Genomic DNA, 21,093 nt, shown 5'->3' on the forward strand with positions numbered 1-21,093 from the left:
CTCTGTATTTAAAACTCTGGTAGGATTGCTCTTTTTGGATTCCTGGAGAAGCATGGGAGCTTGTTCTTGCTAGCTCTTTGAGGAATGAGCCTTTCCTTCCTTAACTTCTAGAGGAAAGGCAGGTCACAGCAGGAGAAGCAAGAGTCTGGGGCCGTGGTCCTGGGGGGTAGAAATAACTTGTTGGTGTTGTTGATAAGGTTTTTTATTTTTTAACTTGAAAAATGTTTTGGCCAACAGCTGTTGGCACATGCTTGCCACTGTATGACTTGAGTCTGTTCCATTTCACAGAGAGGCAAAAGTGCACTGCAATAGCAAGAATTTCTCTGAGCTGTTTCCTGGCCTTGGAAACATTGCATCTGTCAAGTGCAACGCTAACGGCAGTAAAGTCAGCATCCTCGTTAGCAAGGTGAGGCAAAACTTCATTTAGCACCGTGTGGCCTCAACACCAGTTAACAGACTGGTGTACAGGTCAAGATGGTTCCTAAAGATGCAAGATTAACCTTACAGAAATAAACCTTCAACTTCTGTGCACTGCACTGGGACTGCAAAGCGCACAGCAAGCACGTAGCTGAATGCTTAAGTTAAGCTGTGTTAAGGTTTTGTACTTCTGAGAAGAGCACAGCAATGAAAGCAGTAGTTCAGTACAAAAGCTGTTCTGTAGCATTTCAAAGAAATCCAAAGCAAACTTGCTAGAATAGAAGAACACCAGGTAATTTTCTGATACTCTTGCAGAGAATGTTCTTGTATGATTACAAGTACACGAAACCATAGGAATATGGATCAGATGAGATAAACATACTATCCAAACTGTCAGCCTTTTTCTTTAACTGTGTGCTTCAGCAATATTTTTTGCCTTCTTGTAGGCAAATGGGAGTACTGATTCCAAAGTCTGTTTCTATGATGTTGAAATGGACAAAGTTACACTCTTTGATTTCAAAGCTGAACAAGGAATTGGTAGAGATAAGCTTTCTTCTGGGCATGGTACTGGCAGGTAAGTAACAATTCTGAGCATTATTACTTGAGACTTTAAGGTAATCTGCCCTGTGAAGATGAGCAACATCTTGATACTGGCATTACTCTGTGTAGGAGTTTAGGCCATTTAAATTGTTTTCTCAAGAATCACAGATTTGTAGGGGTGGGAAGGGACCTCTGAAGATTATCAAATCCAACTCCCCTACTAAAGCAGGGTTCTTACGGTAGGTCACACAGGAAAGTATCCAGGTAGGTCTTGAATATCTCCAGTGAAGGAGACTCCACAGCCTTTCTTTGCCATTCGTTCCAGGGCTCAGTTGCTCTCATTGTAAAAAAGGGTGTTTGTATGGAACTTGTGTTCCAGTTTTTGTCCATTGCCACTTCTTCCATTGCTGTACACCACTGAAAAGGGTCTTGCCCATTGACTTGACTTCTGCACTTTAAATGTTTAGAAAGTAATGAGACCCCCCTAAGACTTCTCCAGACTGAAGAGTCCCAGGTATCTCAGCCTTTCTTTGTGCAGAAGATGCTCCAGGCCCCTGATCATCTTTGTCACCCTCCACTGGATTCTCTAGGAGATCCCTGTCTTTTCTGGACTGAGGAATGTGGAACTGGACACAGTATTCCAGATGTGGCCTCATCCAGGTCTCGTTGGTGTGCAGCCACTCCTCCCAGCTTTGTATCATCAGCAAATGTTCTGAGGGTGGATTCTGTCCCTTCATCCAAGCTGTTTATGAAGATATTGAACAAGACTGGACACAGCACCAACCCCTGGGGAGCACCACTAGTTACAGGCCTCCATCTATACTCTGTGCCACTGATCACAGCCCTCTGAGCTCTGCCAGTCCAGCTATTTATCCACCCATCACTCCACTCATCCATCCCACACTTCCTACACTTCATTATAAGGGTGTTGTGGAGACTGTTACACTTTGCTGAAATCAAGGTATGCAAAATCCACCGCTCTCCCTTCTTCTACCCAGCCAGTGGTGACAACACAGAAGGCTACCAGATAGGTCAAGCATGATTTCCCCTTGGTGAAATCATGTCGTCTACTCCTGGTAACCATCTTTTTTTCTAACTGCTTGGAGATGTCATCCAGAACAAGTTGCATCATCAGGGAAGAAGGTGAGGCTGACTGGCCTGTAATTTCCCAGATCCTCCTCCTTGCCCTTTTTGAAGACTTGAGTGACGTTAGATATTCCCCAGTCTTCAGACACCCCTCTCATTCTCTAAGACCTATCAAAAGATGATAGAGACCGGTTTGGCACTCAGAAGTTTAGTTTGACTAAACTGGTGCATTAGCAGCCAATCAACCTGCATCTCTGACTCTCCCAATCCATTAACTAAGGAGTACCAAAAAAAGCTATGTAAAGCAAGCTTAAAATAAGGAGGAGAGGTGATGATTCTTCAGACAACATGCAGCTGAATGAAAGGTGTTCCTTGCCAAAGGAAGCCCACAAAGGATCAGTTTGGGACGCATCCCAGGGAGGGACCTCATGCTGGAGCAGGGTAAGAGAGCAAGGAGGAAAGAGCAGCAGAAACGAAACAAAGCATTATGGACTGACTGCAAACCTTAGGGGAAGGAGGTAGAAGAAGGTGGATGAAGAAGGGAGGTATTTTTAGTTTGATTTTGCTTCCCTGCTCTAAGCTGCTATTAGTAGGCAAAAAGCTGCGTTAATCTCCTTTCTGCTGAGCCTTTTATCAATAGTGGTAATAGGTGAGTGATCTCCCTGTTTTTTTTTCCAATACATGAGCTTTTTCTGCATTTTCCCCCCCTAACCTTTAGAGAAGGAAGAAGTAGAGAGTGCTACGGTGGAGCTGAGCTGCCTATCAGTGTGCAAACACCACAGCACGTTGGAAATCCTTGTAGCAATGAGAGTAAATGCAGTCAACTGGGTTTTCTAATACAGTGGAACATTAGGGTAGAAATTTCTATTTGTTTTTACAGTGATTTTTCATAATGAAGTTTTCTTAAGAAGTAACAGCCTTAGACTAGAAGGTGATTTAGTCCTTTTCAACAACTGGGTGTTATGGGCAAACCAGATTATGGTGTGGTTTTCAGTGCTGCAAAGTAGAATAAACAACCCATTGCAAATCCTGTCAGTTAGGCAAATGTGAGTAATGAAAGTTGTTTCCAAGTGCAGTGTCTTGTGCAGCCCATAAGAGGCCACTACAAGCTGGTATTACAGCTTCACTGACTCGTGAGTAGCAGAGTCTGTGTGAGTGATTCATTTATCAGTGCTTCATTTAGAGCATCCTGAAATCAAAACTAGTAAACTCATCAGAGAATAATTTACGTTGTATGAACCTGCTTTGGCAGGAGGGTTGGACTCGATGATCTCTGGAGATCCCTTCCAACCCCTACAATTCTGTGATTCTGTGATCTTGGAGGGCTTTTCCAACCTCAGTGACTCTATGATTCTGTGTGTCTGGTTTTTGATAGGTCTGTTGTGGAGTATCCAGAGCTGCACAATCACATCCCTGTTTGCCATTTCTGGGACTGCAGTGAACCGAGACTTTTTGTATGTGAGACAGCTCCTGAAACAGGGGTACGGCCCCCAGGTCAGAAGAACAGTCAGACTGAGAGCACGGTATGGTTGGTTTTGTTTCTCCTTGCTCTACGTGATGTTTTTCCCTACCAAGCAGTAAATCATTGGTATTTTTTTAACCTGCAGAAGTAGTTGTGTGCATCATCTTGTAGAAAAATTGAAAGTTTTTATAGATCAGAAACAATGCAAGCAAAGAGCTTTCATCAGTTCAGCAACCATTCCCTGCTTAACCTGCTGACGTGCTTGCAGTAGCCCTTAAAAATTTGTCTGTAGAAGTGTCTTCCTAAATATTCCTTTAATTTAAAAAGTCCATGTTCAATTAGTGTTCTGATTTGTGCATAATTTTAGTCAATTCTTTTCCATTTAGAGATGGAAAGCTTTGTTTCTTTTGCTGGCTGAATTGGCTGTAAAAAGGATTCTGGGAAGGTCAACATAGAAAGTGATATTACGAAGAGTGGAATAGGGATGGCTCAAAGTGGCTTGCTAGGGTCTTCCAGCAAAAAAAAAGAACACTTCAACCTAATATTCCTTGTGTAAAGAAGCAAAAGTGTTTCCATGTAAAGTTGAAAAAGAAAAGGATGTGAAAGGAGTGTAACTGGATGTTTGGCCCCTATTCCACAGAAGTTTTTGCTGTGGTTACTGCTGAAGAAATGAGAAGTCTGATAAACTTCAGTTGGAAATAAATGCTTGTGTTTTGACTTGAATAAGTCAGCCATTACACAGACTGTGTTTAAATGATTGGTGCATTCTCTGGGAACCCAAAGCAGTGAACTGCTGAAATTGGACCAGAAATAATGCTGTGTTTAAAAAATGCTGGAAACGAGGGGATCTGACAGACCTGTGGAACATCAGCCTGTAGCCTGGGGCTTCTCTTTTTGTGACTGATGCAGTTAGTTCCTGAGATGCAGAGGTCGAGGGCCCTTTGCAGTAGGAACAGTCTGAAATGCAGAGTGAATCTTTGGCAGCTCGCTGCAGGGAGGAAGTGCGTGGCTCTGCTCTTTCCAGCAGGTGTGGGAGAATGGATGTCATTATTTTTGAGAGAAGGTTTTGCCAACCGAGAATGGAAAATAAAAACAAAACGAGAGGAGGATGTTGCATCATAAAAACAAAACAATTCTCGACTTTCTTTTCCAGGTGGATGTTTGGGTCGTATCATTCTTCAGTACTGAAGAACACGGCCTTTTGCTTCAGGACAGCTTCCCACTGCCTTCATCGTGTGAGGTTCTTCTGGGCATTGATGTACCACATTTTTACTTTGCAAAAAAGGTGAGGGCATCTTTCACAATTCCTTCCCCTCCCATAGGTTCCAAATTTTCATTCTGTAGGGTTCAAACGTAACCAAAAGCCTGCAATAAATAGGGCAAATCCAGTGGCAGCTGTAGCAGTGACATGAAGTTAATATTCTTCCTGGGTGTTGTGGACTGGGTGAGATGTACAGACACTGCAGTCACCAGGCATTGCAACTAAGGAGGTGCTCAAAAGCAGCAAAACCTCACTGTTATGTAGGCACCATTCTTTTGCATTTGAGGTGTGTGTCAGGCTTGCACATCCCATAACAGCAGACAGTTCCTGCTAGCTTCAGCAGCAGCAGCCCGCTTCCTGTTGGCGTGGAGCTTACTTCCCACAGCACAGCAAAGAGTGAGAATGCTCATTCTGCACTGACACTGCATCCTTGCTGCAAACACTAGAATTGCATGCTGTAACATCTTGGAAACTCGACCGTGAAGACAAAATTGTCTGTACCTTAATGCCATGTGTACTGGAGAAAGTTAAGCCTGTTCTCTACAGATTGGTTTTCTGGTTAAGCTCTGACATGAGTATCTTAGTTAAGATCTGTGATTATAATGAAATCTCCTGCAGCCTTCTTGTAGAGGAACCTATTTTGTTTCTTCTGCCAAGGCATTTTAGGAACTTAATGTGACTTCTAATCCCATGATTTTCTTCTGAATAACAGACCAGTGCAATTATGTGAACCAAACTTCATATACTGGGTTAATTTAAACAAGGAGACTTTTATCTAGATATTTTTTTCACTTTAAATATATTTAGCTGTTAGAGCTGCTCTCTTACTTTCCCATCAGTTTGAAACATCCAAGATTTGCTGCATTTTCCACTGTGTTAACATAACACTTCCCTGATCATGACTTGTGCTATTTTACTTTGATACTGCTTCTCTTGTTTTTCTCTCTGCCCATCTGTGTGGATTATTGCTGCCATTAGTTAATTTTTTGGAGGGACTTTGTCTATAAATCTGTAAGTATCTGTTAACTGTAATATTCAGCTCTGCTTCATTGTCTGCTTTTCTCTTGTTCGCATTTCCTTCCTTCAGTAGGGTTACATGCAGCTTTGTGACTAAATTGTTATGTAGTATACCTGGGGGTATTGATTGATGCTCGGCTGAACATGAGCCGACAGTGTGCCCAGGTGGCCAAGAAGGCCAATGGCATCCTGGCTTGCATCAGAAACAGCGTTGCAAGCAGGAGCAGAGAGGTGATTGTTCCCCTATATTCAGCACTGGTGAGGCCGCACCTCGAGTGCTGTGTCCAGTTTTGGGCCCCTCACTGCAAGAAAGATATTGAGGCCCTGGAACGTGTTCAAAGGAGGGCAACAAAGCTGGTGAGGGGTCTGGAACACAGGCCATATGAGGAGAGGCTGAAGGAGCTGGGAATGTTCAGCCTGGAGAAGAGGAGGCTCAGGGGAGACCTTATTGCTCTCTATAACTTCCTGAAGGGAGGTTGTAGTGAGCTGGGGGTCGGCCTCTTCTCTCGTGTCATCAGTGATAGGAGCAGAGGGAATGGCTTCAAGCTACGGCAGGGGAGATTCAGGCTGGACATCAGGAAGTATTACTGTTCAGAAAGGGTGGTCAGGCACTGGAATGGATGCCCAGGGAGGTGATGGAGTCACCGAGCCTGGGGGTGTTCAAGGAAAGGCTGGATGTTGTGTTGAGGGACATGGTTTAGTGGGAGCTGTTGGTAATAGGCCAACGGTTGGGCTGGATGAGCTTTGAGGTCTTTTCCAACCTTGGTGATTCTATGATTCTATGATTCTAGTAGTTCATTTTGGAACCGTGTTTTACTACAGGGGTAGTGTGCTTTAAATACAACAAATCCAGTTGATGCAACAGCTGATGGTGATAGTCTGATAACGGTAGGACAAGGGGGAACGGTTTTAAACTGAGAGAGAGGCTTTAGGTTAGATATTAGGAGGAAATCCTTCACTCAAAGGGCAGTGAGGTGCTGGCAGTGCTGCTCAGAGCTGCAGGTGCCCATCCCTGGAGGCACCAATGGCCTCAGATGGGCCTTGGGGAGCTGAGCTTTGGGGCTCAGACCACGGCAGGGCGGGGGGGTGGCAGGGCCCACCGCAGCCATGTGTGCTTTTGTGAAGAAGTCTGGCCTGACTGAGTTTCACTCCATCGTTTCTTCTTATTGTAGTATCTTTCCTGGTTCCAGAAATTCCCCAAACTGTAGTCAAACCAAAATGTGCTTTTGGTTTCTTTTAGCAGCTGTTAGAATCTGCTGCCTCTTCTGGGTGGCATCCTAAAAACCCCTGAGCTGTCTATCCTGAATTGTTTCTGCCCCTAATAATTTTTTAAATAGTGCATTTAAAATACTACATTGCAATGGCTTCTGCAACTCTTAATGCTTTCCTCTACTATAAGGCTGCTATGGGGTATACGTGAAATTCGGTGTCATGACTGGGATGATTTTTTGCTATCGGGTTGTGAAAATGGCTGCCTTACACTCTAGACAGATAATATCATATTGGTGATTGACTTGATTCTTATTGTCTTACAAAGCCCCTCTGGGGTGGTTTTCAGTGACCAGTGAGGATATTACTGAAGGTTTAGAGGCTCGAGAACTACGTATTGTATGGGGAACATCTTGAATCTGAGATTTAATATTTATAACCTTCACACGAAGGCAAGAATAAATGAACTTGGTCTCTATTGTTAACTTCCAGAATAGCAGATTGATTTTTCAGAAGAAACAAACCCCGGAGAAGTTTGTCTGAAACTTTCAGAACTCTGCAGACTTGAACTAACAGCTAAGACTACGATAGCAGCTGTTAGAACCATGGCTGCCTCTTCTGGGTGGCCTCCTGAAAGCCCCTGAGCTGCCCATCCTGAATTGTTGGTTGCTCATTCTGACTCACGGCACGCTAAGCTCGTCTGTGACATTTCATGCCCTGGGGTATTTTCTAGGCAGATCAGAAATATTGTGGCTATTGTCACGACTGGTCGTGGTTTTGTAGGAATAGAAATCTTGGGACTGCAGTGGAAATTTAACATTCGGACACTGAAAGGAGTAAACTTCATCCTCCTTGATACCTAAATGACAGTGTGCTCGTTTTAGCCAGGGGAAACCGGGAAAGGACAAGCGGAGTCAGGCTCAAAGGTCTTGCAGATGGCTTCCAGACGACCCATGAGAGATTTTGTTGGATTAGGAGACTGTGATAAGGCTACCCGGGATGCCATGCTGAACTTCAGCTTCTATCTGACTGCTGGGGACATGGACGAGGCGTTCAAGTCCATCAAGCTGATAAAAAGGTACAGCGTGTATCTGTGTGCATTTCCTTACGAGTGGAGTATATTTTCAATGAAAGTTGACGGGACATTCTGATCCTCTTAATTTCACTTACTGCTTTTATTTCATTTTCCCTTTCATTCTCAGAAAGATGAAATCTTTATTTTACTGACTTTTAATGTAAACTCTGCTTATTCTTTGTCCACGAGGCACTGAACTGCAGATTTTGATCACTGACTGGGGGCAGATGAGTAACCTTCCCCTGTGCCTGGCACAAATTCTGCCTTATCACCAGAGGAGAGTGAACATTCATAATTTTATTTATACATCTAAAATACTCACAGTCATACCAAGTATTACAAATTTACTGACCACATAGCTGATTTTTAAATTTAAATGTACATTATTATAATACGGATATTGCAATATTAGAAGAAATAATATAATGTCTTTTAAATATTCAAATAGTTTAATTTTTAAAAATCCCTGCAATTAATCATAGCATGTTGCTTCTAGGAAAGGTAGAGCTTTTCCAGGAAGTAATGCAGGCGAGTGAATACAAATTTTAGTTGGTTTTTACAAACCTACTGTTAGAAGAAACTCTTTGTCAGCATGAAGGTATTCTGTGCTGATAGTCTAGAACAATAAATTGCTCTGGAGCATCAGTCTCTGCACAGGGTTGCTGACTATGAACATGATGCAGAGTAGCAGTTGGGGGTGAGTTTCTTATCGCATCAGAACTGAGTTTGAGAACAGAATTCAAGAGCCAGCTTGATGATCACGTTCTAAGTGTGGCGAACTATGGTGAAAATAACAGCAAAGAGGAGCAGTGTTTTGGCTGGGAGCAACACGACAGCGTCGTGCAGTCTGTGACATTCACAGCTCACATTCACAGCTCAGCCCTTCAGATCTGTCAGGAAGTGCTCAGAGGAGCCTCTGCTGACAACTCCTAAACGTCTGTCGTTGCGGCTGTGTCTGAAGTATTTTGGCATAACAGTTTTTGACCCGTTGTTTTTTCTTCCTGAAGGCTGCATGCATGCCTTGTGAGCCCTTGTGAGGCCAACAGGCATCGTGCCTAGCTCTGGAGGTACTAATTTTCCTTTCATTACCATATGAAGTTAACGGACAGATGCTTTATCTCATGGCAAAGTCTATGTTTGTCTTATTCTCCAGTTATGTGCTGCAGTAGCAGGTACTGTCTCCAGTATTCTATAAGGTGCCTCTGAGCATTGCTGGGCAGAGCTGGACGTCCTAACATAGCACTCTAATCTGGAAGTTACCTGGCAAAAGTTAAAGCAAGCCAGGAAGAAACTTATGTGGGCTGAAATATTGATTATTACTAATAATTTCCTGTGAAGTAGTATCAGTAGAATCAGTAGTATCTATGATTATGAGAGAATCCAGGTCACCGCCTTCTGTAGATCTGCCCACAGTGTAACACTGAAGGAGACTGTCAGCACCGTGTAAGGCCTGTTCTAGTGGCATGCCCTTTTCATTTTTAATGGCATCTATTTACACATAGGATAAACCCAAAGCTCTCTCTTAGGGTGAAGAAAGCAGTGTCTGGAGAAAATGCAGCTGAATTCTTCTGCATTCCTTTACCAATTAGAGCTATTAGAGTTGTAGTTCTTGCTTTATGATGTGGCTTGAAAAGAGTAGGTGTTGCAGTTAATGAGAAGTTCCTTGAAATGGATGAATGGGATGGGGATGGAAGGCTAAAAAGCCATGAAATCTTAACAGCTGTTAAAAATCATCACTTACTCTACAGTGAGTTTTCTGCTTTCTCAGACTGCCTGTTAATTGCAAAGGAAAGCTGGTCATCACCGGTCTCCCAAAGCTTTCCATGTTATTAAGGGAGCAAGACAACTTTATCCAGGCAGTAAATGTTAGGTCGTCTCTCCTCTGTGGTCTCATCGGATCTCTCTGCTCTGGCTGACACACAGCTGTGATGCTGTCAGGATTCTGACAGCCCAATATTCTGCGCTGTACAGTAGAGGAAGAGGGCAATATAATATATATAAAATTATATGCTTTATACATATGTATATAGATGGAGCCCATCCAAATAATAATTGAGGGCCTCTGCCCACAAGAGTGAGCTTCGTGATGTCCTTCAACCCTTAGTTTTAAATTATAGCATCTATTTATATAAAACACCATCGCAGATCTCCTTGGAGACCTTTCCCCTTGCAAGTCCACGCTTTCAGCACGGCGACTCCACGTAGTCGTTCTCCAGGCCCCGGCGGAACCGAGCGGTCAGGGTGCGGCTGATGACGATGACCCGCGGCGCCATGCAGTCCTCGCGCCTATGGAGGATGTTCCATATGAGGATGGCAGCTGCCAGTGTGGCCAAAAGACAGGCTCCAATGTTCAGGTAGCAGGACCACGAGAGGTTGGTGTACGGCCCGATGCGGTAGAAGGTCACCAATCCAATGACCAGAACAAAACCTGCAAAGAGCGTGAGAATTGTTCGGTTACTCCTGAATTTCTGCAGTGGCCAGATGCTACAAGCTGGACATTTCTGAATCTGCAGAGCCTTTCCCTCGCTGTTCACTGCGCTGCGTGTGTTCTTTAACCCGCTCTTAAACACGATGGAATATGCAAAGCGAGGTGCCTGCAAAGCAGTCTTAACATTCAGCTTAAATCTGTTGACACCGGTCTAAATTTCTTACTCCTACTTTGTTGCATTTCATGTTTTATCCCTTTGTGTTGCAGAAATGATAAAATATATATTCTGCGTGCGAATGCATGAAAGCAAACAAAAGAAAAAGAAAGAGGTTGAAATCACTGGGTCCTACTTTTTTAATGTGCCTGCAGAAGCTGCCAGAAGCTTCTGTTCCTTTTCTAACAGTAAGCACAGTATTAAATTCCTTAAAAGGCAGTTAATACAGGAATAACATCAGTGCACTTATCTAGTATTTCCATCCACAGATGTCACAACGTCACTTGCAAAAACATGGGAGAAAGAAAAGATTTTCCTTTTTTTTTTTGTGAGCACCACTGATAAAAGGTTGTCATATTGCAGATAAGGTGAGGTGGCTTTTCTAACATGCAGGATGTGCGTGTTAGAACAGCCTGAATCCATGTCCTCGACTCCCACTTTTTAGTGTTAATAAGAATGCCCTTTCCTTGAAGAACGCAGCAGTAAGCACAGGTAGTTTTCTGCTCCCTGTTCACTGTATTTGTTTTTCTATCCCTACTCCCAAATAAAACTGCTTTTCAGCTTTCTGAGACAATTTAGATTGAAACAGAGGCAAATATATTTCTGACACAGGAAAAGGCTTTCTCTTAGATCTCATACCTTAACCACCGCCGTATCACAAGAAATTGCATTGACAAAGGGAGCCCTTCACAAAGGAAGATGAGAATAAAGGCCCATAAGCAGCCAGAAGGGTTTGCAGACACTGTCTCCTGAAGTGCATGGGCAAAGACAAGGGGGAGGAAGCCTTTCCTTAGGAAGCACTGGAGTCTGCGTGCTCTGTTTTCTCAATTAGCTGCACTTCCCACAGATACACCGCAGTGCTCTGAAATGGTCCCAGCCTGGCTCTGCACCTTGGTTTTTTTCAGAGCACAGCCTGAGTGTGCATTCTGTCAGGTGTTTCTTCTTTCAGAAAAATGCTAGCAATGCTAGAAATCAGTGAGCTGTGCAGTGACTGCTCATCAGCACTCAACGTGAGTCTGCAGGCTTCTGGATTCCTTGTTAAAATGTACACCAATTGGAAAAGAGGGCAGTTTTGACCATCGCTGAGTTGGAGAGGGGATGTTAGCACACAGGTCATCCAGCATGATTTGCTAAGTGCACCAGTTTGAAAGTTGCTTCTTGATTCCTGTTTGATGAAATACTGATGGCTGAGGTGGAAAACTTGTGAAACTTAACTGTCAAGCATAAATTGACAAGCTTGAATCTTGTTTTGATCGTAAGTGTTGGACGACATGCTGTACAGCAGATTATGCATGCTTTCTAAAAATCCTGGTTGTTTTGAAGCCAGGTTTGTCATCTGCATCCTGGAATATGGGACAGAATGTTGAAGGTGTGTTGTTTGTCTTTGAAGGAGTCCACTTTGCTTTATGTTCATGTGCTTTGCTCACCTGAAAGGGGAAAAGTTCTTTCCTTGTGCAGTCAAAGCCCACTCTGAATTTTATGTTGGTTGGCCCTTCCAGAATGCCACTTTTGTCCCCAGAACTCCAGTTAATGGTGCTCTTCCTTTTCTGTGAAGTTTCCTTGATTGCTTTTGAATTCTAAGTCAAGATCTGCTTGTTTGCTGTTTTCTGGGTCCTGTATGAGTTTTGCCTTTATGGTTAGCAATAATAGCACATAAGATTCTGGCGTATCTGGGAAATCAGATAGTTTTGTCTCATTTCCAGAGTAGTACATGTACTGCAGTTATCTTGAGTTCAGTGTCTTGGTTCTGTAATGCCATGGTTTTGAGAGCAGTGTGCACCGGCTGTAATGTGCTTGTAGAGAATTTGTCTCTTCTCTGTTTGAGGTCTTTAGGTATTCATGCAACTGTTTTGCTCTTTACAGGTTGCCATCCACTTTTCAATGGCTGATAGATACCACTTTTCTCATGTAAAGACAGGAAGCTGAGAGAAAAGGAGGCTGGTCGTAATTCCTATGGCAAAAGTTGCAGGCCTGTTTCTTTTCGTTCTGGTTTAACATTCTCAGAGGAAGGGGGGCACTGAGGTGCAAAGCAAGGGACCCATCTTACTGATGAGTCTGCCTGGAGCATCACCAAATTTTGTTACCACTTTTCTTCTTGAGTTCCTTTTAGAACTTTTTCCCAGTTTACGTTTTCACAGGGAATAAAAAAACCCACATTAAATAGTATAGAAAAAAAGGTGTGATGCAAACCATAAGATCTGTCAGATGCGCTGGCTGGATTTGAAATAGCTTAATTCACGTGCATTTCAATGATAGGGTTCAATTTATTACTCAGTGAGCAGGAACAAGCTTTAAAGCTAATCAGCAACCACTTACAGGTACCTCTGAGGGTCAGTTTTAATTGCTGATCGTCCACTTTACTTTGCAGTATGCTCTTGGAAGAGGAAGCTAGGTGAGGATCACCAGCTGCACAGAGTAACCCTGGTGGCAGCAATGCCTTGCAGCACAGTGCTCAGCTGCTGAATTGTGACTGATGCCTTCCTGACAGCAGGTCTATGAGTTTTTACTGTTATCTCTAACTTATGCTTCCCATTTCCTTACTGAAAGTCAGATCTGCTTGTGCTGGGAAAAGTCTTTAGGACCGTGTATGAGCTGTACTCCCCTGGGCATAACTTTGCCCCATCGTGTGCCTTGTTTAGCTGAGACAGCAGCAGTCAGTTCCTTTATGGCAATATACAGGTAAATAAATGCTGTAGGAATTACTTTCAAGATTTAATTTTTTTTCCCAAACAAACAGCTTTTAATTATATCGGTGATCTTTTTATTTCCTGCTTATCTATCACTTGTGGCCTATTACTGTCCTGAGTGGCTGCACATCGGTGCGCTAGACGGGCTGACTTCATGAGCATCCTTCTATCTGATGGAGAAATTATCTGCCAGGAAAAAGAACTAAGGCTTCCTTACAGGGCCCAAAATAAAACTATTTATGTTAGCAAGACTGTTTCCCTTCACAGGCCCTTTGCCTGAACCCTAGATCGGACGAGCAGCCAATCATGCAACAGGCTTTCTCTTCTTCTGCAGTTCTGTGCCAGTGACTGAGCGAGAGGGAACTGGGAGATAGTCACTTTCAGAGCTCCCTGATTTGGCCGATAGCAGGAGTGAGTCACTGGAGCTCTTCAGTGAAAAACAGAGCATCTGTTTAGAATTCTTTGCAATGGGCTAGACAGGAACTGACATTTAAGAGAGAAAAAAGCATGACAGAAGTGCGAGAGTTGGAAGCACATTGCTCTACAGTTTCCACAATTAATCAGAGAAAGTAGATATATATGTGTGGGTATATAATTTTGGTAGGCCTCTTTTACATGGCCATATCCAAGCTGTCTGTTCTGCCAGGCTGATGGGTAAAGCCTTGAAAGTTAACACGTGTACCACGTGGTTGCAAATCCTATTGTGTTGATGCAGTAGTAACTAATTTCTGTAATGAAAGAGTGAAACTGGAATTCGACTAATATTTTACTAACATAGCTGAAGCCAAGTATTTTCATAGAGGAAATCTCTATGCTTTTTTACAGCCTTCACTGTGGCCGTTACCAGCAGTAGGAATTTAAATCAATATTTTAATGTGTTGTCCTGAATATTCCTGAAAATTCATGCAGTGCACTGGAACAGGCTGCCCAGGGGGGTCGTGGATCTCCTTCTCTGGAGGTGTTCAAGATCCACCTGGACGCCTCCTTGTGTGCCCTGCTGTAGGGAATTAGGGAACAGCTTTAGCAGGGCTTGGACTCGGTCATCTCTGGAGGTCCCTTCCAACCCCTGCAATTCTGTGATTCTATGATTCTGTATCATTTGCAAAAATGTGCTGTAGGAAAGATGGTGCTGGAATTCAACTCCTGCTGGAAGTTATATAAAATGGGTTCTTAAATCAGTTGTTAATGTAAATATAGCAATGTCTTAGTCTTGTTGAACTTCATCCCATTGTCCTCAGCCTGTCCAGGTTGTTCTGCAGGGCCTTCCTGCCCAGGCAGATCAAACTTCCCCAGCTTGGTGTCATCTTACTTACTGAGGATGCACTCAATGCTCTCATCAATAAAGATATCAAACAGGACAGGCCCCAGTACTGACTCCATGACAGATGGGTATAACTCCATTCACCCCACTCTCTGGACCCGGCCTTCCTGCCAGTTCTTTACCCAGCAAAGCGTGCACTTGTCCAGGCCACGGACAGGTACAGCTTCTGCAGGAGAATATTGTGCAGGGCCGTGTCAAAGGCCTTGCTGAAGGCTGAGGGAGTTGGGCTTGTTCAGCCTGGAGAAGAGAAGGCTGCGGGGTGACCTCATTGCAGCCTATCAATACCTGAAGGGAACCTACACCCAGGAGGGGAGTAAACTCTTCAAAAGGGCTGACAACAGCAGGACTAGGGGAAATGGTTTTAAGTTGAAGGAGGGAAGATTTAGGTTAGATGTTAGGGGGAAGTTCTTTACTAGGAGAGTGGTTAGGCCCTGGAACGGGCTGCCCAGGGAGGTTGTGGATGCCCCGTCCTTGGACGTGTTTAAGGCCAGGTTGGACGGGGTCCTGGGCAACCTGATCTGAATATGTATGTTTGGTGGCCCTGCTAGGCAGGGGGGTTGGAACTACATGATCCTTGGGGTCCCTTCCAACCCGGGTGATTCTGTGATTCTGTGATTCTGTGAAGTCCAGGCAGATTCCATCAGCAGCCTTCCCTTCCACCAGGCGGGTCACTAGATCATAGCAGGAGATCATGTTGGTCAAGCAGGACCCACCTTTCATGAACCCTTGCTGCCTGGGCCTGACCCCAGTTGTCCTACATACACTGCATGATCTCGCTCAAGATGATTTCTTCGATAAGCTTCCCTGGCACTGAGTGCAGGCTGACAGATCTGGGTCCTTATGACCCTTCTTGTAGATGGGAGTCACACTGGTGGGGGGTTTATTCTTCTCTCCATCTGAGACTTCCAGGTCAGGGGGTAGAGCACCCTAAGGATAACTGACCTGACTTTTAAAGACAGATGTAAAGAAGGCATTGAGAACTTCAGCCTTTTCCTTATCTTCAGCGCTCATGTTCCTTGCTGCATCCAGTAAAGGATAAAGATTCTCCTTAGCCCTCCTCTTACTGTTAATATATTTGTTAAAACGTTTTTTCTTCTCTTGGCAAGGCAAGGTTGGGTTCAAGCTCAGTTTGTGCCTTTCTAATTTTCTCCTTGCATATCCTAACAAGCTTGCTGTGTTCTCCCAGAGTTGCCCATCCCTTCTTCCACAGGAGGTAAACTCTTCTTCTCCTGGAGTCTCTAAGTTCCCTGTTCATCCACACTGGTCTTCTTCCCCAGCCTGCTCCTGCACCTCCAAGAGTTCCTTCCTGAGGAGGACCAGCCTTCCCAGACTCCTTTACCCTTCAGGACTGACTCCCAATGGATCCTCCCTACCAATGTCCCAACCAGTTCAAAGTCTACCCTCCAAGGAGGCGGTTTTGCTGAGCCCCCTCCCGACTTCACCAGGTGTAGAGAACTGCAACCCCACTGCCCACAGTGCCCACAGTGCCCACAAGGCAGCTCCTGACCTCCAAATCTCCCATCTGTCCTTCTCTGCTTGTGAGTAGTAAGCCTAGTGGTAGGCACTCTTACCAGCTGCATCAGGAGGTTATTTCCATACATGCCACTGGGATGTATTTCTTCAGTCCTCTGAGTTTAGTTATAAAAATACTAAATATTTTGGACTAATCAATTTCATTTCTGTCGGATAGCTGTGACGGGGCTTTTAGATGCATAGCTGAATTTCCCTGGAATAATTTCACTGGGAAGAAATGTATTTCAATCAATTTCAGGTCACTTATTGTGCATTGTCTGAAAGTCTGCACAGAGGCCAGATCTTTACTAAAATCCTGATGAGATTACTTAGAGTACTTTATTTTCCCATAGAGCTGCTGTTTATCTCTAGTTGTTTCCCATCTGTAGCAAAACAAGCCTGAATGGGGGGGGGCTTTTCCGCTGGGGAAGGAAACAGATAACAAATTCACTAGGAAGACTTTTGGTTGGGACAGTATTTGACTGTTGGTGGGGGTGGGTTTGGGGGAATGCTACTTTTTGAACTTGTATTTTAGATCTGTGTGCTGAACTTCCTGTTTGAGCGTGGCTGGCCATAAGCCAGCTGCAGACTTGTAGCATTTTAAAAGCACTTTCATAGTCGCTTTGTACTGATGCGATTATTTTTTTTCCCCCAGACACATGGCTGAATTGTAGAAATCTTCTCAGTATGCAGATGCTGCCTTCTTAGATTCACAGACTCATTGGGGCTGGAAAAGACCTCTAAGACCATCCAGTCCCCCTGCCTGCCTGCCACCAGCACTGCCCACTAAACCCCCGAGTGCCACGACTCCGTGCTCCTCAAACACCAACTGGGATGGTGGCTCCACCATCTTGCAGGGCAGCCTGTGCCACTGCTTAGAAATCCTAGGAACTTCGAATCTTAGGAATCTTTTTTTATGAATATTTTGTAATTCTTTATTTTTTTCCTGGGCTGGTAAAAGATCTCTATCAGTAACAGGGTTCATGTGCTTCAGGAAGCAGTCTTATCCCCTAGCTCCCTGCTATGTAAGAGAGCACACAGCAGGCTAATTTCTATAGACAAAGAAGCCAGCTTAGTAGGTCACTGCTGCAAGAGTTTCTAATCCTCTTCTTTAAAGCTTGTCCTGCAGGGTGACTTTTGCTGCCAGAAAGAGGAAGACAGAGGAAAATAGAGCAGCCAGCCTGTTCAGAATTCACAAACCACTCTTATGCTGTGTAATAGCAAATGGATGTGAGGAGAATGCTTCACTCCCTTCTCTACATACTCAGTAAACTTTATACAGAATGATTTTACCACTCTGAGTTGCAAGCTTAGCTCATCTACTTGTACAAGTGCATTTTTATCAACATGATGTAGATTCCCAGTGTGAATGACGTAGGAGTTAATGTAAATGAGGAATCAATTAACATATTTTCCTGTAATAATATCCTGTTATAACAGTGCAAGGTTTGTGCAGACCTTCTGTAATAGTTCTGTGCTCTTTGCAGTATGAGAGCAGTAGCAGTATGATTGCTGTGGTTGATGATGCCCCAAAGCTGCCTCTGAGTTTTCAGCTGGATATTATGAGTACTATAAAAACTCCCAAGCATTTGGGTTAAAACATAACATCTCTGAGAATTACACAAGTTGTGAGTAGCAGAGCTTCTCAGGGACAACAGTGGTGTTCTTTGAATGTGGCAATCCATCTCTGTAACCTCCTAAGACTGAGAGACTTGGTGTAAGGCACCAATTTCTGCTTTGTTGGTGGAAATCTCCTAAGGGAGGTGCTGAGCACTGTTTAACAAGTGTAGGTCTTCTGACAATAAGCTGTCTTTTCTTAGTTACCTTTTGGAGATTTCCATAGAAATAATGCAAGCTCTTGAATGTTGGTTAAAAATAATTCCCTGTGAATTAGACATAATTTCTGTTGGCTATCTGCTTAAATAAAAATAAATGTGCAGGCTTGAAGATTGAACTTCAGCTGCAAACATTGCTTGGCACCTCTGAATCACAGGCAACTAGAGCTGATGAAACTCTGCCTTTGACCAAGGCAGATCATGAGTCAGACAGGTAAGAGCTCTTGTCAGCCTGAGCAAAAAGCTGCAGAGAAGAATGCTGCAGAGAAAAGCAGTCATTGACAGATGATAACTGTAGAAATGTTAGCGGTGGTCATTTGTCTTTAAGGGTTTTCAAGAACTGTGCTCCATCTTCTGATGCATCAAAGGACAAACAGCAGCTCAACGTTGGATTTAGCTAAATGGCTCAGGCTGAAACTTTAGGAGGCATCTAATATTTTTTGCTTATGAACTGATTTTTAACTGTTGGGATCTTTTTTCTCCTGCATTACTGTATTATTTCTAACGCAGCCATAAAACCTGTTCCTTACACTTGTGTATTTCTCTGGTAATAATACCAGCTTTATAATCAGAATGTGCCATTGATGTTGAGATGTTTTAACTAATTGCCTGCTACTCAAATCTGTATTTAGACATGAAAAATACAGGCAGACTATCTTCTGTCTGCAGTTTTACCAGGTGAAGAGTTCTGAGCTGCTGCCCTTCCCATTTGCTGGCTCATGTGAAGCACGTCAGTCAAAATAAGCAGGATAGTCTTCCATATTTTAAGATCTTTCTGGTTAATTTTGCAGACATTGAAAGCAAGATCAGTGAGGTTTGCAGTCACAAAAAGAACAAGTTTTGGTGCTGCAGTAAAAAAAGTGAGAAATAACAGGAACATTTAGCACAAGTCAAGCAGCCGAGTTCTTCCTTTTTCTTACAATTTTTAGACTTAGAGTCATTAATTTGCTTTTTTTTTCTTCAGGAAGTATTAGGCTAGAGCTCCATAGAACCTCCTTTTAAAACAAAACTTGCTTGTGGGTGCTGCGAAGGCAAAAGGTGGAAGGAAGTTGTACAGAAATCAGGATCGCGTTGCTATCATTATTATAGTCAGTTTTATTCTCCAGTGGCTGCTTTGCTGTTCTGTTCTGCATTAAGTTTTTTCTGGATATCAGCAAATCTGGAGTTATAATACTGAGAAGGAAGAGAAGGTGAATGGTTCAATGCTCTTTTGTTTTGTTTTTTAAGGCTTAGCAGCACAGACATGAATATGTATGAACTCAGGTTTCCTCAGCTGTGTTGGGATCTGGAATGAAAATTTCTGTCAGCTGAAAAACATAGGAAAAGTTGGTATGCAAGGCTTGAAATTCAGGAGAGGTAAAATTGTAATGGTTTGGCTGTAAGTGACAAGCTTAGTGGGGGCACAAAATGTTTTAATCTTCAGGATAGTATTAAAGTAATTTAATACCGATAAGTAATTTGAATGAATATTAATCATTATTATTCAGGTTTATTCCAATGTTGGACTTTCAGAAACTAGGATGAGATCTAAAGTAAAGGATATTTTATTCTAGCTTTCCTCCTCTGTTTCCAGCATTTCAATCTACTGCCTAACATTCACTGTTGTACAGAAGAGGAATCTTGGCTGGAATACATGAGTTGGGATCCAGTCTGGCAGGTTCCTGCTTGCAGTAGATTAATATTTTCTGAAGTGCTCTTTATTTCCTATCCTCTTAGTATGGATTTCCCTTTACAACTGCTTGGGTGACTCTGTTACCCATCTAATGCTCAGCACATTGAGTCTTTAACAGTTCCTTGGGAAAAAAACAGCAAAGAAAAGCCCTCTGGAGAGAAATTTCTGAGCAGTGACACAAAATTCCACATACAACACTGGTTCCATTTTCACCACATTCCTTTTCCAAAGCAAACAGTTTGCTTTCCTGTTAACTGGGAGGTGTGAGGTTGCAGGGCTCTGGAGCTGTGTGAATCCCATTGCTGGCCCAGGAGCAACACTGTTTGCTCTCTTCTTTCCTTCCTCGTTGCTTCCTGGGGCTTTATTTTCTGTCAGAGGTCCATCCTTTCTGAATGGCAGTCAAACACTTGTGCAGGTGGCAGAATGAAGCCTGGAGTCTCTCATGGGACCAGAGATGGTTGGTTTGAACTTGTGATGGGGTTTTGAAGATGATATTTAGTTTGCTTAGTTTTTTGAAGCCAAAATGACTTCTTTCAGAGTTGAGGAGACTGTACGCACAATGCTTTAGCAATATGCTGTGACTGAAAATAAGTGAGTGGCAGGTTCATGTTGATTCTGAGCTGCATACTTAAATCTTCCTCTGTAATGCTGGATTTCACTCTCAGTGACTGTTAGTTTTGTTTCTGTCTGCTATCGACACAAAAGTTGGAGATCAGACGTGCACTGGAGTTAGAGGGAACACGATCCAAGATACGTTTTCTCTGAATCACTGACTGAGGAACTGCAGAACAAATCTCCCCAGCATTTGGTTTTTGGAAAAGAAAACATGAGGAGCTTACATTTTCAGTATGCAGCAGGTTGACATTTGAAAGTGTAATAAATTGCCCAGACAATACTCAGGAAATCTTTAATAAGATCCAAGTATGTACATTCTAGAATGTTTGTTCTTCTCACACGGATGATCTGTCTGGACTAAAATATATTGGTTTAACCCTCAAAATACCCTCTCTCATCCACGTTACTCAATGTGTATGGAAAACAGGCTTTGTAACAGGACAGGAATTCAGTGAATTGAACTTGGGTGAAAGCAGAGGGTCTTTCACAACTTAATCTGTAGCTGCTTTGCTTATTTGAGAAATCTTTGTCATCTTTTGACCTTGAACCAACCAGCCTGAGGACTGGATGTGATTACTAGGATGTGTGCTCCTGGGAAGTGGTGACAAAGGACTGTACTGTAATACAAATGAAGTAGAGCAGATCCTGTAGCAATTCAGCTCAGGCAGCTGCATGGACTTTTGGATAATCCACTGTTCTTTTCTGATGCTCTACTGCACTTGAAAACAGATGAAATGTTCAT

The 21,093-nt window shown here is 43.3% G+C and overlaps 2 protein-coding genes across 6 annotated transcripts in view; one reads left to right on the plus strand and one right to left on the minus strand.

Moving 5' to 3' along the window:
• The window catches only part of IFT140 (intraflagellar transport 140), an 83,720-nt gene that overhangs the window by 28,510 nt on the left and 34,117 nt on the right, over positions 1-21,093 (plus strand). For all 5 annotated transcript variants that reach the window (XM_048961296.1, XM_048961292.1, XM_048961295.1 and 2 more), the window contains 5 exons: positions 289-406; positions 864-991; positions 3,419-3,566; positions 4,659-4,790; positions 7,877-8,070. In XM_048961296.1, coding sequence (XP_048817253.1) covers positions 289-406; positions 864-991; positions 3,419-3,566; positions 4,659-4,790; positions 7,877-8,070 — 720 coding nt within the window. The remainder of the gene's footprint in view (positions 1-288; positions 407-863; positions 992-3,418; positions 3,567-4,658; positions 4,791-7,876; positions 8,071-21,093) is intronic.
• TMEM204 (transmembrane protein 204) overlaps positions 8,345-21,093 on the minus strand; it is a 29,101-nt gene continuing 16,352 nt past the window's right edge. Inside the window, exon 3 of the mRNA XM_048961300.1 lies at positions 8,345-10,495. Coding sequence (XP_048817257.1) covers positions 10,251-10,495 — 245 coding nt within the window. The 3' untranslated portion in view covers positions 8,345-10,250. The remainder of the gene's footprint in view (positions 10,496-21,093) is intronic.

The sequence above is a fragment of the Lagopus muta genome, chromosome 15 (assembly GCF_023343835.1).
Source record: "Lagopus muta isolate bLagMut1 chromosome 15, bLagMut1 primary, whole genome shotgun sequence".
NCBI classification, from domain to species: domain Eukaryota; kingdom Metazoa; phylum Chordata; class Aves; order Galliformes; family Phasianidae; genus Lagopus; species Lagopus muta.